The sequence below is a fragment of the Gadus macrocephalus genome, chromosome 21, assembly GCF_031168955.1.
Source record: "Gadus macrocephalus chromosome 21, ASM3116895v1".
In the NCBI taxonomy this organism is placed as follows: domain Eukaryota; kingdom Metazoa; phylum Chordata; class Actinopteri; order Gadiformes; family Gadidae; genus Gadus; species Gadus macrocephalus.
The window spans coordinates 7,485,249-7,499,429 of NC_082402.1; the positions used below are offsets into that span (position 1 = coordinate 7,485,249).

The following is a 14,181-nucleotide window of genomic DNA, read 5'->3' on the forward strand; positions in this document are numbered from 1 at the left end:
TTTACATTATAGAATATAGTGAATGGGGCAGGGGAATCAAAACAGTGATCATGCACCAGCACAAGCTGCAGCGACCGGATAACCTGCTTAATAACCTGGAGAACCTGCCTTGGATCCTGCTTCGTCAGAATTGCACCGTTAAAGGAACCGGCCGGGTTGCAAAGTGGTTTGTTGGGACGTAAGTTAGCCATGACTTTTGTTCAACTCAAATTGCCTCGCGGTGTAGATGCCTTCCGAAGTTGGGCAGTTTGCTATGCATTATAATTATATATCAATTAAAAACAATAAAAATATATATAGGTTCCAAACTAGTGCAACGAGTGTTTAGCAGCTTCCATGGCTGTATGTCTGTTTGTTCCAACACAGGTAATCGCATCAACTCGCATTGCCCCTTGCTTGCTTATCCAAATGCGACAGAGTGAATACGGTTAACCACGTTTTCTTTTCCCAAACTGTGTAAATATTGCCCACAATTTACAAAATACAACTTTAATGATTGATCCAAAAGTCAACAGGCATTCCAAGTCCAAAGGCCATTTTTGTCATTTCATCTATGTCACCTGTACAGGGATGTTCATTTTGTCTTTTTTTCATATCCAGACTTTTCCACTATTTCGATTTAGTATCCTGGATTTGTCTGCTGTTAAGGAGATCCTTTGGTTGGGTGTACTAAGAAGGTAAAACATATCAATCATTATCTTAACAAATTGCCACAGCCAAAAGGTTCTACTTTTTGTCCACATAAATGAGCACCTACATGTTAAACAACTACTACTTGTGTATTTCTTTTTATCCTCAGTATTAACAGGAGTTAGGCTGTCCTTCATAACTACTATGAATACCATACATCTTCATGTTCTCCTTGTTATAGCCATAGGTAAGGATGTTTCTATCCTCTTCTGTTGCAAATGTGAAATATACGTGAACATTTTTATAATCTAGTTAGTGTAGGGAATTAACTATTAGATCAACGCTATTTATTTAACAGTACATTGACCAAATAATAACATCCTGATAACATCTGGCCCATCACGAAGACATAGAAGACACCAGAGACATTCTAGAGACACACAAGACATAAGAAAAACATAAATTATTAATTATTTGAGAACTTATTTGTTTCAGTCAACAGATCGAGATCTTTATCAGCTAGTAGATTGCATCATAGTTAGTTAGTAGTTAGTTCTTAGCTATAATTATAATAATAGCCAATATGTATTATTGATAGGCCAATAGTCAGTTATTATTTTATTATTATACAATGTAATATAATGAAATTATTATTATTATGAATCCCTTAATTGTTTTGTTCCCCCTGTAGGTCTACTGAATTTCCCTCTGTGTGCAGGTAAGTACATTCAATCCATTTTACAAACAACGTGTGCTATACAAAGAGCAAAGACCACAACCCCCCCCCCCACACATCCCCACCCCCCTCCAGGCGCAGCGGTGATGCGGCTGGTCAACGGGCCCACCAGCTGCTCCGGTCGGGTGGAGGTGCTCCACCGCGACACCTGGGGCACGGTGTGTGACGACGGCTGGACCCTGAAAAACACCGAGGTGGTGTGCAACTCACTGGACTGCGGCACGGCCCTGGAGATCAAGCCGCGCGCCTTCTACGGCGAGGGCAAAGAGGAGATCTGGCTGGACGACGTGCGCTGCTCCGGCCTGGAGACCTCGTTGCTGAAATGCGAACACAGAGTATTGGGCACCAACAACTGTGGCCACGGCGAAGACGTGGGGGTCGTGTGTTCAGGTTCGGCTGCAGTACAACAACGTGTTTTTATATGTTTTTTATATATCGCCTGTTGTCCTAACACTCCACACCACAGATTTGTTTTTCTTAAGAGAGGTGAATGTAACAAGACCAATGTGTCTCAATGTATCGTCCGTGAGACGGGGGTGTTACGTGCGTTACGTTGCAGCCATCCAGATTAGACCCACCCTTGCTCGATGCCGTTCATGGACAGTATGGAGGTAGATTTGTGTCTTTATTATGCAATCAAAAATAATAGGTTTGAGAGCAAAACTTTCCACACTGCAATCAAAAAATAGGTTTGAGAGCAAAACTTTCCACACTGCAATCAAAAAATAGATTTGAGAGCAAAACTATCGACACTGCAATCAAAAAATGTTTTATTGCAAGATAAATTAATGTGATAAAAAAATATTAATGGGAATCCAAAAGTTTTGTTTGCAAACCCAAAAGTTTGGTTTGCAAATCCAAAAGTTTTGTTTGCGAATCCAAAAGTTTTGTTTGCGAATCAAAAAGCTTTGTTTGCGAATCCTAAAGTTTTGCTTGCGAATCCAAAAGCTTTGCTTGGTGTTGAGCTGAATCTCGTGGGCGGGACCTACGCCGAAAGATGTAAGACACGTCTCTATTGGCCAGTCTCGATCGGAGTGACAGCTTGGCAACATCCGAAAAGCCACTTCCCCCCGACCGCCTCCAGAAGCGGATTGTCGGCCTGACGGACAGGGTGTTCGTTTGTGCCTCTCAATCCGCGGCGGCGGTCAACAACATCGCCCTGCTCTCCTCTGCCATGGTCTCCTTGTCGGCTGACAGGGAGGCCTACGGAATTTTCAGGGCGCGCATGCGCGCGCACGGGACAAGCCCATAAGGCGAAGCCTAGACGGCGTAGCCTACATGAAATAGAACTCCCTCTCTCGTTACTAACTGTGGATGTTGCCAAGCTGTCACTCCGATCGAGACTGGCCAATAGAGACGTATCTTACATCTTTCGGCGTAGGTTCCGCCCACGAGATTCAGCTCAACAGCAAGCAAAGCTTTTGGATTCGCAAGCAAAACTTTAGGATTCGCAAACAAAGCTTTTTGATTCGCAAACAAAACTTTTGGATTCGCAAACAAAACTTTTGGATTTGCAAACAAAACTTTTGGGTTTGCAAACAAAACTTTTGGATTCCCATTAATATTTTTTTGTCACATTAATTTATCTTGCAATAAAACATTTTTTGATTGCAGTGTCGATAGTTTTGCTCTCAAATCTATTTTTTGATTGCAGTGTGGAAAGTTTTGCTCTCAAACCTATTTTCTGATTGCAGTGTGGAAAGTTTTGCTCTCAAACCTATTATTTTTGATTGCATAATAAAGACACAAATCTACCTCCATAGGACAGCGGTGTGACACGCGGCAGTAGACCTTACCTAGAACGGCGCAATATGTATACATTCACGCGGGTTAAAAGGGGGGAAGCACATCTAACAAAGGTATATGTCAGCGGGGAAGAAAGGCATGTTTTGGTCTACCTGGCAATGAGGTCAACCACGCATAAGGAGTCCCACAGCCTTAGAGAAGTTTGGGGATAATTGGGTATTGAGCAGCATATTGAAGAAGAGTCGTCACATTGGCCACATTGTGAAGTAGTATTATACGTCCAACGTGAACAAAATACAGATGACATGCCAGGTCAACTACCTGCCACAATGGCAAGGCTACAATTCTACTGAGACACCTCCAATATCAGCACTTGATAGGTGACTAAAAAGAGTTACATATATGCATATGCAATGTTTGCTTAGTTTGATCTTATCCCCTAGTTCTGGGACATTGAAACCCTAACTTCCGGAAAAGGTATTCAATAGATTACAATTGTTTGTGTTTTGCGGTGGCCGGTGTTGTTATATCTATAAAATTGATAATGATGTAATATTTCAATCATAATCATATAATGTATTAATAAAAATGTAATATGTATTATTATCTATAAAACAAGCGACAGTTTCATTCAAAATGGATTTATGACACTACAGAGTAGAGAAGTCAGAAGTCATTCTTACTCATACACGGTCACAGAAATTAAATTCACAAATTCAAGAATCTGTTGCTTCGTGGAAACTTGTGGGGTTTCTTTTTCAGACCACATCAAGCTGCTCAATGGGACTCAGCGTTGTGAGGGTCGCATTGAGGTCAAACATGGTGATCATTGGAGGAAATTGTGCAGCAGTGGCTGGAGCCAGAAAGAGCATGAGGTGTTGTGTCAGGAGCTGAAATGTGGGACCCCACTTGTTGGAGAGGATATGCCAGACTTTGGGGACAGAATTGCACCAATAGGAGTCAAGGCAAGTTGCCTGGGAAACGAGACGTCATTCATGGAGTGTGAAATCAAGGAAACAGCCGACACTTGTGACAGCGCCTCCCTTCTCTGTACACGTATGTTAACCCTTACTTGTATTGCTATTTGTAATGTGTGAAGAATGCGCGTGCCATTTGGTGGATGCTTTTATCCTGTTTCTTGGGATGGGTGACTCCATCCTCCTCGAAGAGCCATGCTTGAAGAGCAAGGCTCTTCTAGGGGTGTAGGGTGTTGGGTTGGATTCCAACTGGAGGGAATTGTGAAGCAGTGGCTGGAGCCAGAGTGTGGGCATTTTTGCAATCTTAAAAGTTTGTTGAAATGTGTTTTTTAATACCAACCACCCTTGAAGAGCCTGACTCTTCAAGGGTGGATTTTTAAGGGTAGTTGGCCCTTCAAGGAATCGATTGGTGTGAGGTTTAAATGGTATTAAAAAACAAATTTCTGCAAATTTTTGAGATTGCAAAAAAGGCATTGTTATTGGCATTTCACTCTTTGATGTTTTGTGAGTAACTGGTCCCTCTCTGAACCGGGATAGACAGTAAACAGATTCGGCTGGTCAACGGGACGACTCGTTGTTCTGGACGAGTGGAGGTCTTACACGAAGGCCAGTGGGGATCAGTCTGCGATGATAGCTGGGGCCTACAGGAGGCAGAAGTTGCGTGCCGCGAGATGAAATGCGGGACGGCCCTGGGGGTAAAATACCAAGCCCACTTTGGCCAGGGGGCTGGCTCCATTCAGCTGGATGACCTTGGGTGCAATGGCCAAGAGAGGACACTGGGAGAATGCAAACACGCTGGCTTTGGGGTCAATGACTGCAGCCATTCGGAAGATGCCGGCGTCGAGTGTTCAGGTATTCTCTTTTATTCACAATTCATCTCCAAATCAAGTGGGAATTCAATGTTGACACACTGGAAAATGATTAAAATCATTCATCCTTTTTTCACCAAACGAGTCAATGTCGGAAAAGTCCCATCTGAAGCAGACATTCAGTAGATGTTTGATGAGGCATGATCATGGGATCAAGAGAAGCAAGGCACAAAACGAGAGGCAAAAGAAGATGGAAGGCTTGAAGGCTTTTTTACTCTACAAGGAAAAGGGCTGTTTGGTGAGAATGCGTTATGTAATATACTATTTGCCCTTTTCAGAGAAAGTCAAGCTGTTCAACGGCACCAGTCGTTGCAACGGTCGACTGGAAGTTGAACACGAGGGCCAGTGGGTGAAGATTTGTAAAAACAGCCATTGGGGAAATAAGGAAGAGTCACTGGTGTGCCGTGAGTTAGAATGCGGCACGCCGGATAAAAAGGCTGTGAGGCTCAACATCGGAGCGAGTACTAATCTGGGAAGTTTCACGGCCAGCTGCGTCGGCGCTGAGACCTCCATTGCCGCCTGCCCGCTTCAGTCTAACCCGAGCGCATGTGAAGCAGCAGTTGTTTACTGCACAGGTAAAAGATAGCGTGTTGATTTTTTTCATCATGTGCATAATTGAGGTACCACATATGTGTGTGTGTGTGTGTGTGTGTGTGTGTGTGTGTGTGTGTGTGTGTGTGTGTGTGTGTGTGTGTGTGTGTGTGTGTGTGTGTGTGTGTGTGTGTGTGTGTGTGTGTGTGTGTTGTGTTAATACCTGTCCGAGTTGTAGAATCAATGACTATTGTATTCTTGTATTACGCAAAGGCCAACCAGATATTAAACTGGTGAATGGCACTGATCGATGCACGGGGAGAGTGGAGGTCCAAAACGACGGCCAATGGGGAACCGTGTGTGATGACTCCTGGGACATCAGGGACGCAGAGGTCGCATGCCGAGCGATGGACTGCGGAACACCCTTACTCATCAAACCTGCAGCCTACTATGGCCCGGGCCGGGGTAACGTCTGGTTAGACGACTTGGAATGTTTTGGTAACGAGACCTCGCTCATGCAATGCAAACACACAGACTTTGGTGAGAGCAACTGTAACCACATGGAAGATGCTGGAGTGCAATGTTCAAGTGAGTGTCCTGACCTTTAACTGTTCAGTCATTTAGCAGACGGTTTAATGCAAAGCGATTTAACAGATGCCTACGGGTAGGCTTTGGACATAAGGGATCACCCTTTAAATAACAAATGTCATTTCAGACGGTTCTTTGATTGCGATTGCGTCTCTGATCCTCCCATCCTGTGTTCTGCAGTTTCCACCCGACTCCTGAACGGGAGCAACCACTGCTCAGGCAGAGTGGAGATCAACCAGGAAGGACACTGGGCACCAGTGTTTAATGCTAACTGGGGGCTCAATGAAGCGCTTGTGGTGTGCAGAGAGATGCAATGTGGAGAACCGGTGGTGGCCTCAACACCGTTCAATTTCGGACATGCCGGCCAGGCGACAGGGTACACCACCACTTGTAACGGCAGAGAAACCTCGATAAGCCAGTGCTCCCTTAGAGGATATGCCCAGACCAGCCAGAATCATGCTGCTGCGGCAACAGTAGTTTGTTCAGGTAAAAACTCTTTGGGAAGTCTGGATGTCTGAAAGGCACACTTATCACATTACTATTTTTATATATTTTGTATTTTGTCTTAGGTAACGTGAGGTTAGTCAATGGATCCAATAAGTGCACCGGAAGGGTTGAATTGTACCAGAATGGCCAATGGGGAAGTGTGTGCGATGAAACCTGGGATATGAATGATGCGGCGGTGGTATGTACGTATCTCCAATGTGGTAGGGCCCAGAAGATCCCTAATTCTGGCTTCTTTGGCCGAGGCAGCACAAACATGTTGATCGGAGAAATTAGTTGTACTGGACGCGAGCACTCACCCGACGAATGCAGACAACAGAACATTGGTTCCTCGACTTGCAACAGCACCTCAGTGGCTGGACTTCTGTGCTCAGGTAAGGGAACTTAGTTATTGTTTCATGTACTATATTATATTCAAATAAATACTATGAGACCACTCCCAAGAAAATAACAATCTAAATCAAATGCATAAATATTAGGTAGAAATTGCAATGACAGATTTTATATTTCTTCCAACAACCTGTCCACAACCACAGATGGTTTGCCGACGCGCTTGGTCCATTCCACGGGTCAATGTTTTGGGAGATTGGAGGTCCAACACGCAGGCCAGTGGGGCACCGTGTGTGGTGAAGACTGGTCCATGTCCGACGCTATGGTTGTGTGTGGTCTCTTGGGATGCGGGAATGCGGCAAGCATCTCTGGTAATGCACAGTTTGAGCAAGGCACCGGGCCCATATGGGAAGCCAGCGATCTGTGTTTCAACAATGAGGCGTCAGTTTTCAAATGCTCACAGAGTGGATTCAACGGCACTAGCTGTGGCCACGAACAGGATGCCGGTGTTGTCTGCACAGGTACACAGTGAGCTGGTTAGATAATGTTATATTACTCAGAATGATTCTGAAGTCTGATTGCCAATGAGCATAAGTCTGGGTAATCAGGGTGTTTCACTCTATTTGGCTTCATATTGTTTTCGAGCAATCATCTTGCTGGAGGTTGAAATCTTTAAGCACTTAATTTGCGGACTTAACTCCGCCAGAAGTATTCAACAGTAAAAAAGTATAACTCTTTCAAATCAACAACGTTTTGTCTGCTGAAAAAGAATGTACCGATTCCTGTTACAGTTAATATGGCTGCTCCTTCCCTTTAGTTTATTATTCCTCCAGCTTAAACAATCAATGTATCTGTATTTAATGCAGTTCACGCTTCCTCTCTTCTTGTATCCAGAATCGATAAGGTTGGTCAATGGCAGAAGCAAATGTTCTGGCCGGCTGGAGATTTCACACAATGGCCAGTGGGGAACGATATGTGACGACGAATGGCAAATGAGTAACACTGAAGTAGTGTGCCGGCAGATGGGGTGTGGCCAGGGCCTTTCTTTTGGTGGTGAATTTGGTGCAGGAAGTGGCCCAATATGGCTGGACAATGTTGTTTGTACCGGTGAAGAGGACGCGATCACTCAGTGTTCTCATCAGAACTATGGCGAAAATAACTGCGGTCATAGTGAAGATGTGGGCATTGTATGTTTAGGTAAGCAAACACCATTTGTTTTGAAAATTTCATTTGTATGGTATTGATCCGTTTGTCCGACATTGATACAGGTTTTCCTGTTTGCAGGAAATTTACCCAAGCCACATGTATCTCTGAACCCGGGTCCAGTGGTAAACTTCGGTGACAGAGTTGAAATAACGTGCTCCGTGTTAACCGACCACCTGGGAGGAACGTATATCTTACAAAAGACACCAGGCCCCTTCAGAATGCAGAGATACTCTGTGAGTGAAAGTGCAACCTTCACTATCCCCAAGACCAACTTGAGCCATGGAGGCTTGTATCACTGCCATTTTCAAAAGAAAATCCTATCCAAAACCATTGACATGCTGGGGGATCCTGTTGAGCTCAAAGTCACAGGTCAGCCTCACTGTTGTTTCTATGACATGCCATAACAACAAGGCGTCGGCCAATCCTCCGTGAGCTCACACAAGTTCTGTTTGGTGTCTCCTTCACAGTGAAACTCCAGCAGCCCATCATCTCCCTGCCATCGGGTGGCCCCATGATGCTTATACCCACTAACAAAATAGAGGTCAAGGGAGGAAGCACCTTCTCCATCTCTTGCTCCATTTTCTCCAAATACGAGGGGGGGTCCTTCTACCTGCGCAAGTCCAACACCACCGCCACAAAGCATCAGGAATCGTTAAGCCACTCCATCATCCAAGTGGCTTACTTTGATTTCTTCGACGTCACCACGCAAGATCAGGGCGATTACACATGTGTCTATTCCATCAATATCTCTACACAATCCTTCCATTCAGTGCCCTCGAAAATAATCCAGGTCATAGTGTCAGGTGAGTTCCAGGACTTTGTGTCACATGTTCCATGTTAGTGCAGTGAATAGACCCTTTTCAGAAAGGTGTCATCGTAGGATTAACACAGGTGTGGGTCCTTAAATGGAGCGGACCCTTAATTAGTGTTAATAGCGACACCTATCCACATAGACCTATTATGGGTCTATGATGGATATATAAAAGCAAAGAGAATTTTTGCAAAGAAGTGAATAGATGCGATGAATGGAGACGTTTCTTGGCGGTTGGTGTCACTTCTATTATCACTTCTAAATGATGTTCGCTCGAGTTGAAATGTATGCTGATAGGCTTATATGATGCAGCTTCATGCTAGTTTTGCACGAAGTTGTGTCAAATTAAGGCTGTAAGCATTGAGTTTCTCTCTGCATCACCCACGTCCTGAAGTCCTAAATTGAAACACAAAGGTGGCACATGTGACTAAGGTTTGTAATGTCCATCTAATCAGATATATGGAAACTAGAAGCAACAGGTGATCAAGCTTAGAACTCGCTTTGCGCATGACATCAGATTTCAGATTCACTTACACATGTGAGATGTACTTAAGCCCCGTTTACAGGAAGGGAAAACGCAGATATTTCCACGCAGTTTGGCCTCTCATTTACACGAAAATGCTGTTTTTATCACAGAAAACGATAATTTCTAAAAACTCCGGCCAAAGTGGAGATTTCTGAAAACACAGTTTATGTGTTGTCGTGTCAACGAGGAGAAACAGGGTTTTAGGTTCTGAAGCGTCACATTATGCACCAGGAAATGCTTGAAAGGGACCTATTATGCTTTTTAGACTTTTATGACCTATAAACGTTGTTATAATGATTGATAGTCATGTTTAATCAAACTAAAGAGTCAAATAATGACGTACATGCATTTTGACGTATTCCCTGCTAACAGTCGGGGGTGGCTGTGCAGAGCGCTAAACACTCGGGACAACGTTTGCGATTCACTTGTTCACATTTCCGGGAAATCATCTACGTAGACGTAGAGGCACTCCTGCCGCGCCTCCATATGCCTGGTCAAATCTTCCCGCGCGCGCGCTTCAAGGAAGGTAACCAATCACAACGGAGTTGGGTTGGCAGAAGGGGGGCGAGGGGGCGGAGAAGGACGAAACCGAGCGTTGACAGAGAATGCTGAAAGCGCCCAGATGAGAGGAAGAGTTTCCCGAAAATCGACATCGTTTTTTGTGTATGGTTAAATATGACTATCAATCATTATAACAACGTTCATAGGTCATAAAAGTCGAAAAGCATAATAGGTCCCCTTTAACGTCATATGAGTGCCCTATGTTTACAGTTTGTTTGTTACAGGAAGACGCTCGTGTTATTCGTTGTTGTTGATTCTGAGGATTCTGATGGCTTGCCTGGCTTTATCCTTCTCCCTACACTGCCGCCCATAGGTTTGGCATAGTTATAATGGCGCTCAACGGCGTATTTATGCGTTTTGATGTCAACGACAACTTTTTGAAAACGATGTTGTGTGCACAATGTTATTTTTGAAAACGGAGGGGGGGAAATATTTGTTTCTATAAATACCCTGCTACATATAAACGTGACCTTATTCTTATTTATGTACTTATTCCACCATTGAGGAAAAAAAACACAATATAAACGAAAGCAAAGAATTGCATCCGATTTTTTTCTAACATCAGACACTTAATTCCAAACTTTAGACAAAAACAAAACTCTTAAATGTTGCCCTATGTGTTGAGGTTGATCCAATTCAAGCCTTAAATTAAACCCTATATAACTATTAGGATAAAAGAGCGTCTAAAGCGAGGAACACACTGGCCCAACCGTTGGCCATCTGAAACGTTTGGGGAGACTCAGACAAATCTGTTTGTGTGTTCATCTGTGCTGGAAGCTTTTGGAACAGAGCAGACGGTTTCTGGTCAGAATCAACATGCTAATCTGAGAGCGTAGGCGTCTGAGGTATAGAGCCTCTGATTGGTTGTGTACACAACCAGAGAATCAGCGTGGTGTTTGGGAGGGGTGGACTAGCACCGCGAGGCTAGCGCCTGCATCTCGCTCAAGGGGAAAATGTATGGCTACCGGTTTGGTTGGCAGTAGTCTTCGCGGTGTGTTTCAATGCAGTTTTTCTGCGAACAGGTCAGACGAGAGGCGGAGTTGTTGGATTAAGGCAGTTGGCCGTTGAGTCTTGCCGGTGTCTAGGGCCTTAAGGAAAACCATATACCAAATATGGGTTTCATTTCTGGACATATTCAGATAAACATTAGCCTTCACCCCTAAGCCCCACCCTCAAAATAATGCTATAGGTTACTGACAGAAAAGGTGTCTAAAGGGTAGGTATGGAAATGGATACTCAACATACTTTTGGTAACACCTGGGGTAAATGCTTCAAAACTTTCTCCAACAGGATCTGCTGTCTCTTCGACCGTGACAGGAACCATGGTTGGTCTCGCGCTAGTCCTGATTCTGTCCGCCATTGTGTATCTCTGCTGGAGAAGGAGAGGAATGGCGTCACGTTAGTGACACACACACACACACACACACACACACACACACACACACACACACACACACACACACACACACACACACACACCTGTACTTTTAGAAAAGGTATTTACTGTAGCAACACAGTAAACACATGTTTCACAAATCAGACTTTACATAGCTTCAGACTTTACAACATAATAATGTTAAAAATGATAGCAGACAAGCTCAACTCTGGGTGAATAGAGCTAGCATTAATACCAAACAAGGATTACTGCTTTTTTTGCTACCCCAAGAAACCCTTTGTTGTACTTTGTGTTTCAGGCACCATGGTACAGTTCACCAGTAGAGTTGGGGAAGTGATTAAAGAAGACACTGCAGAAATAAGAGGTGGAGCGCCGAGTGAAAGGTAAAGACATAAAGAAGATAATGTCCAATAAAGCAGTTCATAATTATTTGTCAATATATGGCGCATTTCCACTGCAGGGTGCGGAACGGATCGGATCGCAAAGGTGCGGGTCGGATCGCGTTTCCACCGCCAAAAGTGGGCGTGACCCGGACTTTGCCGTACCCGTTCCGACCCCATTCTAGGGACTCCTCCGTTGCGGTACCCAAAACGAGACCAGACGCCTGAAAGGGTACCCTGGAATTCTAGCTACACCCCCCCTCCGTTGATTGGTCGACAGAATCGTCACTTCCGGGTGACGCGGGGATAAAAACAAACAAACAGTAGCCTCAAGGTATTATTCTTTACAATTAACATGTCGCGTAAAAAGCTTGCTTGGGCGAACAAGGAGGTGGAGACGTTCGTCTGCATTCTTGGGGAGGAAGACGTTGTTTACGATGTTTACGTAGCTGCCGCGGCGATTGACATCCGGCCTACCACCAAGGGTACTGTCGCGACCTCGGAACTGAGCTGGGCTATACTGCCCCCTCCCTACCGCCCCTTTGCGATCCGATCCGTTCCGCACCCTGCAGTGGAAACGCGGCAATAGAGTCCAAGTCGTTTTATAAGGGAAGACCATGTGATATGTTTGCAATGCTTCACTGTTTAATATAGAGGCATGATATTCTAGCGGCTAGGCTCCCAAACTAAAGGTTCTGGATTCAAACCCCAATATCTTCCTATTCCGTCCCTGAGCAGGATGCTCTAACCAATGACATCGTCTAACAGACACTAAGTCGCTTTGCTGAATAATCTCCCTAAAAGTACACACAAATATCCAATATTGTTCTCCTCAGGGACTATAATACCCTGGCGAATGAATATGGCAATGGTTCCAACCCCGAAGATAAGGGCCCAAACGAGGTCGAGTCCGACAACAATCTGGAGAGAAATGCCACCGAAGACCTAACCGGGCGAGTTTGTTACGAGCTTGAGCCACTTATTCACTCATGAAAACAAACACAGTAAAAGGGCCAATGGGTTGTGGTGTTATGTAATCATTCATATATCGTCAAGGATCTTGGAAAGGAACTGAAGAATCTACTGAAAATTTTAATTGAGAGAGGTTACTAGTGGGATAATTGGCTACATTTAGAGCATAGATATGCATTCCATTGGACGTTCATCTGATGGCCTTCTTGGTTCTAAACTCTAGCAGGGTGATGGAACCACATTCGATGTATAAAGACGTGGCAGCCATATTGGAGAGGCCAAGACTGGCTTTTAAACAAATACAAGTAAACAGGCTGCAGTTTGTTATATATGACTTAATATGAACACAAAAACTACTCACTGAAATCAGCTGAAAAATGTAAATGTAATTGTGCTTCTCATCAAGAGAAACCGCAGTTTATCCCGTTTTTAATAGATTTCCCCTCATATGGCAGCAACGTGATCCAAACGTGATCCAAAGGCCAACTCAGTGTCTATGTATGTCTATTGATGGAACAGAATGCAGAATTTCGCATTGAGTTCCTTCGTGCTGCTAGAGTTTAGTACAAAGATGGGACCAAGATAAAACCAATATATTAAAGGGTAGATATCAAGCCACCAGGTGTGAGTGTTATTAGCCATTACAAGCCATTTGAAAATCTGCCTTCCTGTATGACCTAGCCTGCTGACATCCCTAGTGGGTGTGTCCGCCTAGATGTATACTGGCTAGATCAGTCCACCAGCCTACCCAGTGGACTGTGGCAATTGTTGTTTATCTATCTATCATACATCAAGGGGGACACGCCCACTAGCGATAATCACAGATTATCAAAAAACAAATGTGGCTATGGTATATTTTAATCTGAATTAAATAAATGCCATTAAAAAAGGCATTGGTGTAAAGAAATGTCTTTGTATTGGATTAAATATCCCAGCCTACAGCATTGTTGCCTTTGTGATCGATATTGCAAGCTCTATAGTTTAGTTTTAGACTACTGCTGATGATTTCAGATAAAAAAGTAAAATTGTTCAAATGTGGATTTACTCATAGCGATGTATGTTTAAATAAAGTAATGAATGTTACTTGAAAATGTTTTGTTACTTTACAATATAGAATATAATGAATGGGGCAGGGGAGTCAAAACAGTGACATTAACAGTAGCACAACAAGCTGCAAAGACGGATAACCTGCTTAATAACCTGGAAAACCTGCTTCGGAACCTGCTTAATCAGCATTGCACCGTTAAAGGACCCGGACAGTTTACAAGGTTATTGCTTAGGACGTAAAATTAGCCATGACTTTTGTTAAACTCAAACGTCTCACATGAATATGCGTTCCGAAGTTGGGCAGTTGGCTATAAATTATGTTTACTAGAGATTCCGCACGCTCATTGCGCCTAGTTTAATTACAACCTCTA

General features: G+C 43.9%; 1 protein-coding gene and 1 long non-coding RNA gene across 6 annotated transcripts in view; one reads left to right on the forward strand and one right to left on the reverse strand.

Annotated features, from left to right (window-relative positions):
• LOC132449686 (deleted in malignant brain tumors 1 protein-like) overlaps positions 1–13,893 on the forward strand; it is a 49,562-nt gene extending 35,669 nt beyond the window's left edge. For 3 of the 5 annotated variants that reach the window (XM_060041461.1, XM_060041458.1, XM_060041457.1), the window contains 4 exons: positions 8,585–8,920; positions 11,306–11,413; positions 11,710–11,794; positions 12,628–13,893. In XM_060041461.1, coding sequence (XP_059897444.1) covers positions 8,585–8,920; positions 11,306–11,413; positions 11,710–11,794; positions 12,628–12,784 — 686 coding nt within the window. In that variant the 3' untranslated portion in view covers positions 12,785–13,893. Of the gene's footprint in view, positions 1–12; positions 179–600; positions 674–3,874; positions 4,169–4,626; positions 4,942–5,236; positions 5,534–5,762; positions 6,078–6,257; positions 6,564–6,646; positions 6,956–7,117; positions 7,433–7,805; positions 8,109–8,195; positions 8,487–8,584; positions 8,921–11,305; positions 11,414–11,709; positions 11,795–12,627 lie in introns of those variants that run through there. The other 2 variants (XM_060041462.1, XR_009523632.1) reach the window with 2 other exon arrangements.
• Positions 1,853–3,875, reverse strand: LOC132449693 (uncharacterized). Its single transcript, XR_009523635.1, has 2 exons — positions 3,084–3,875; positions 1,853–3,043 (listed from the first exon to the last, which is right to left on the reverse strand). It is a non-coding gene; the product is annotated as an uncharacterized LOC132449693 (long non-coding RNA).
• Positions 13,894–14,181: the final 288 nt, after the last annotated feature.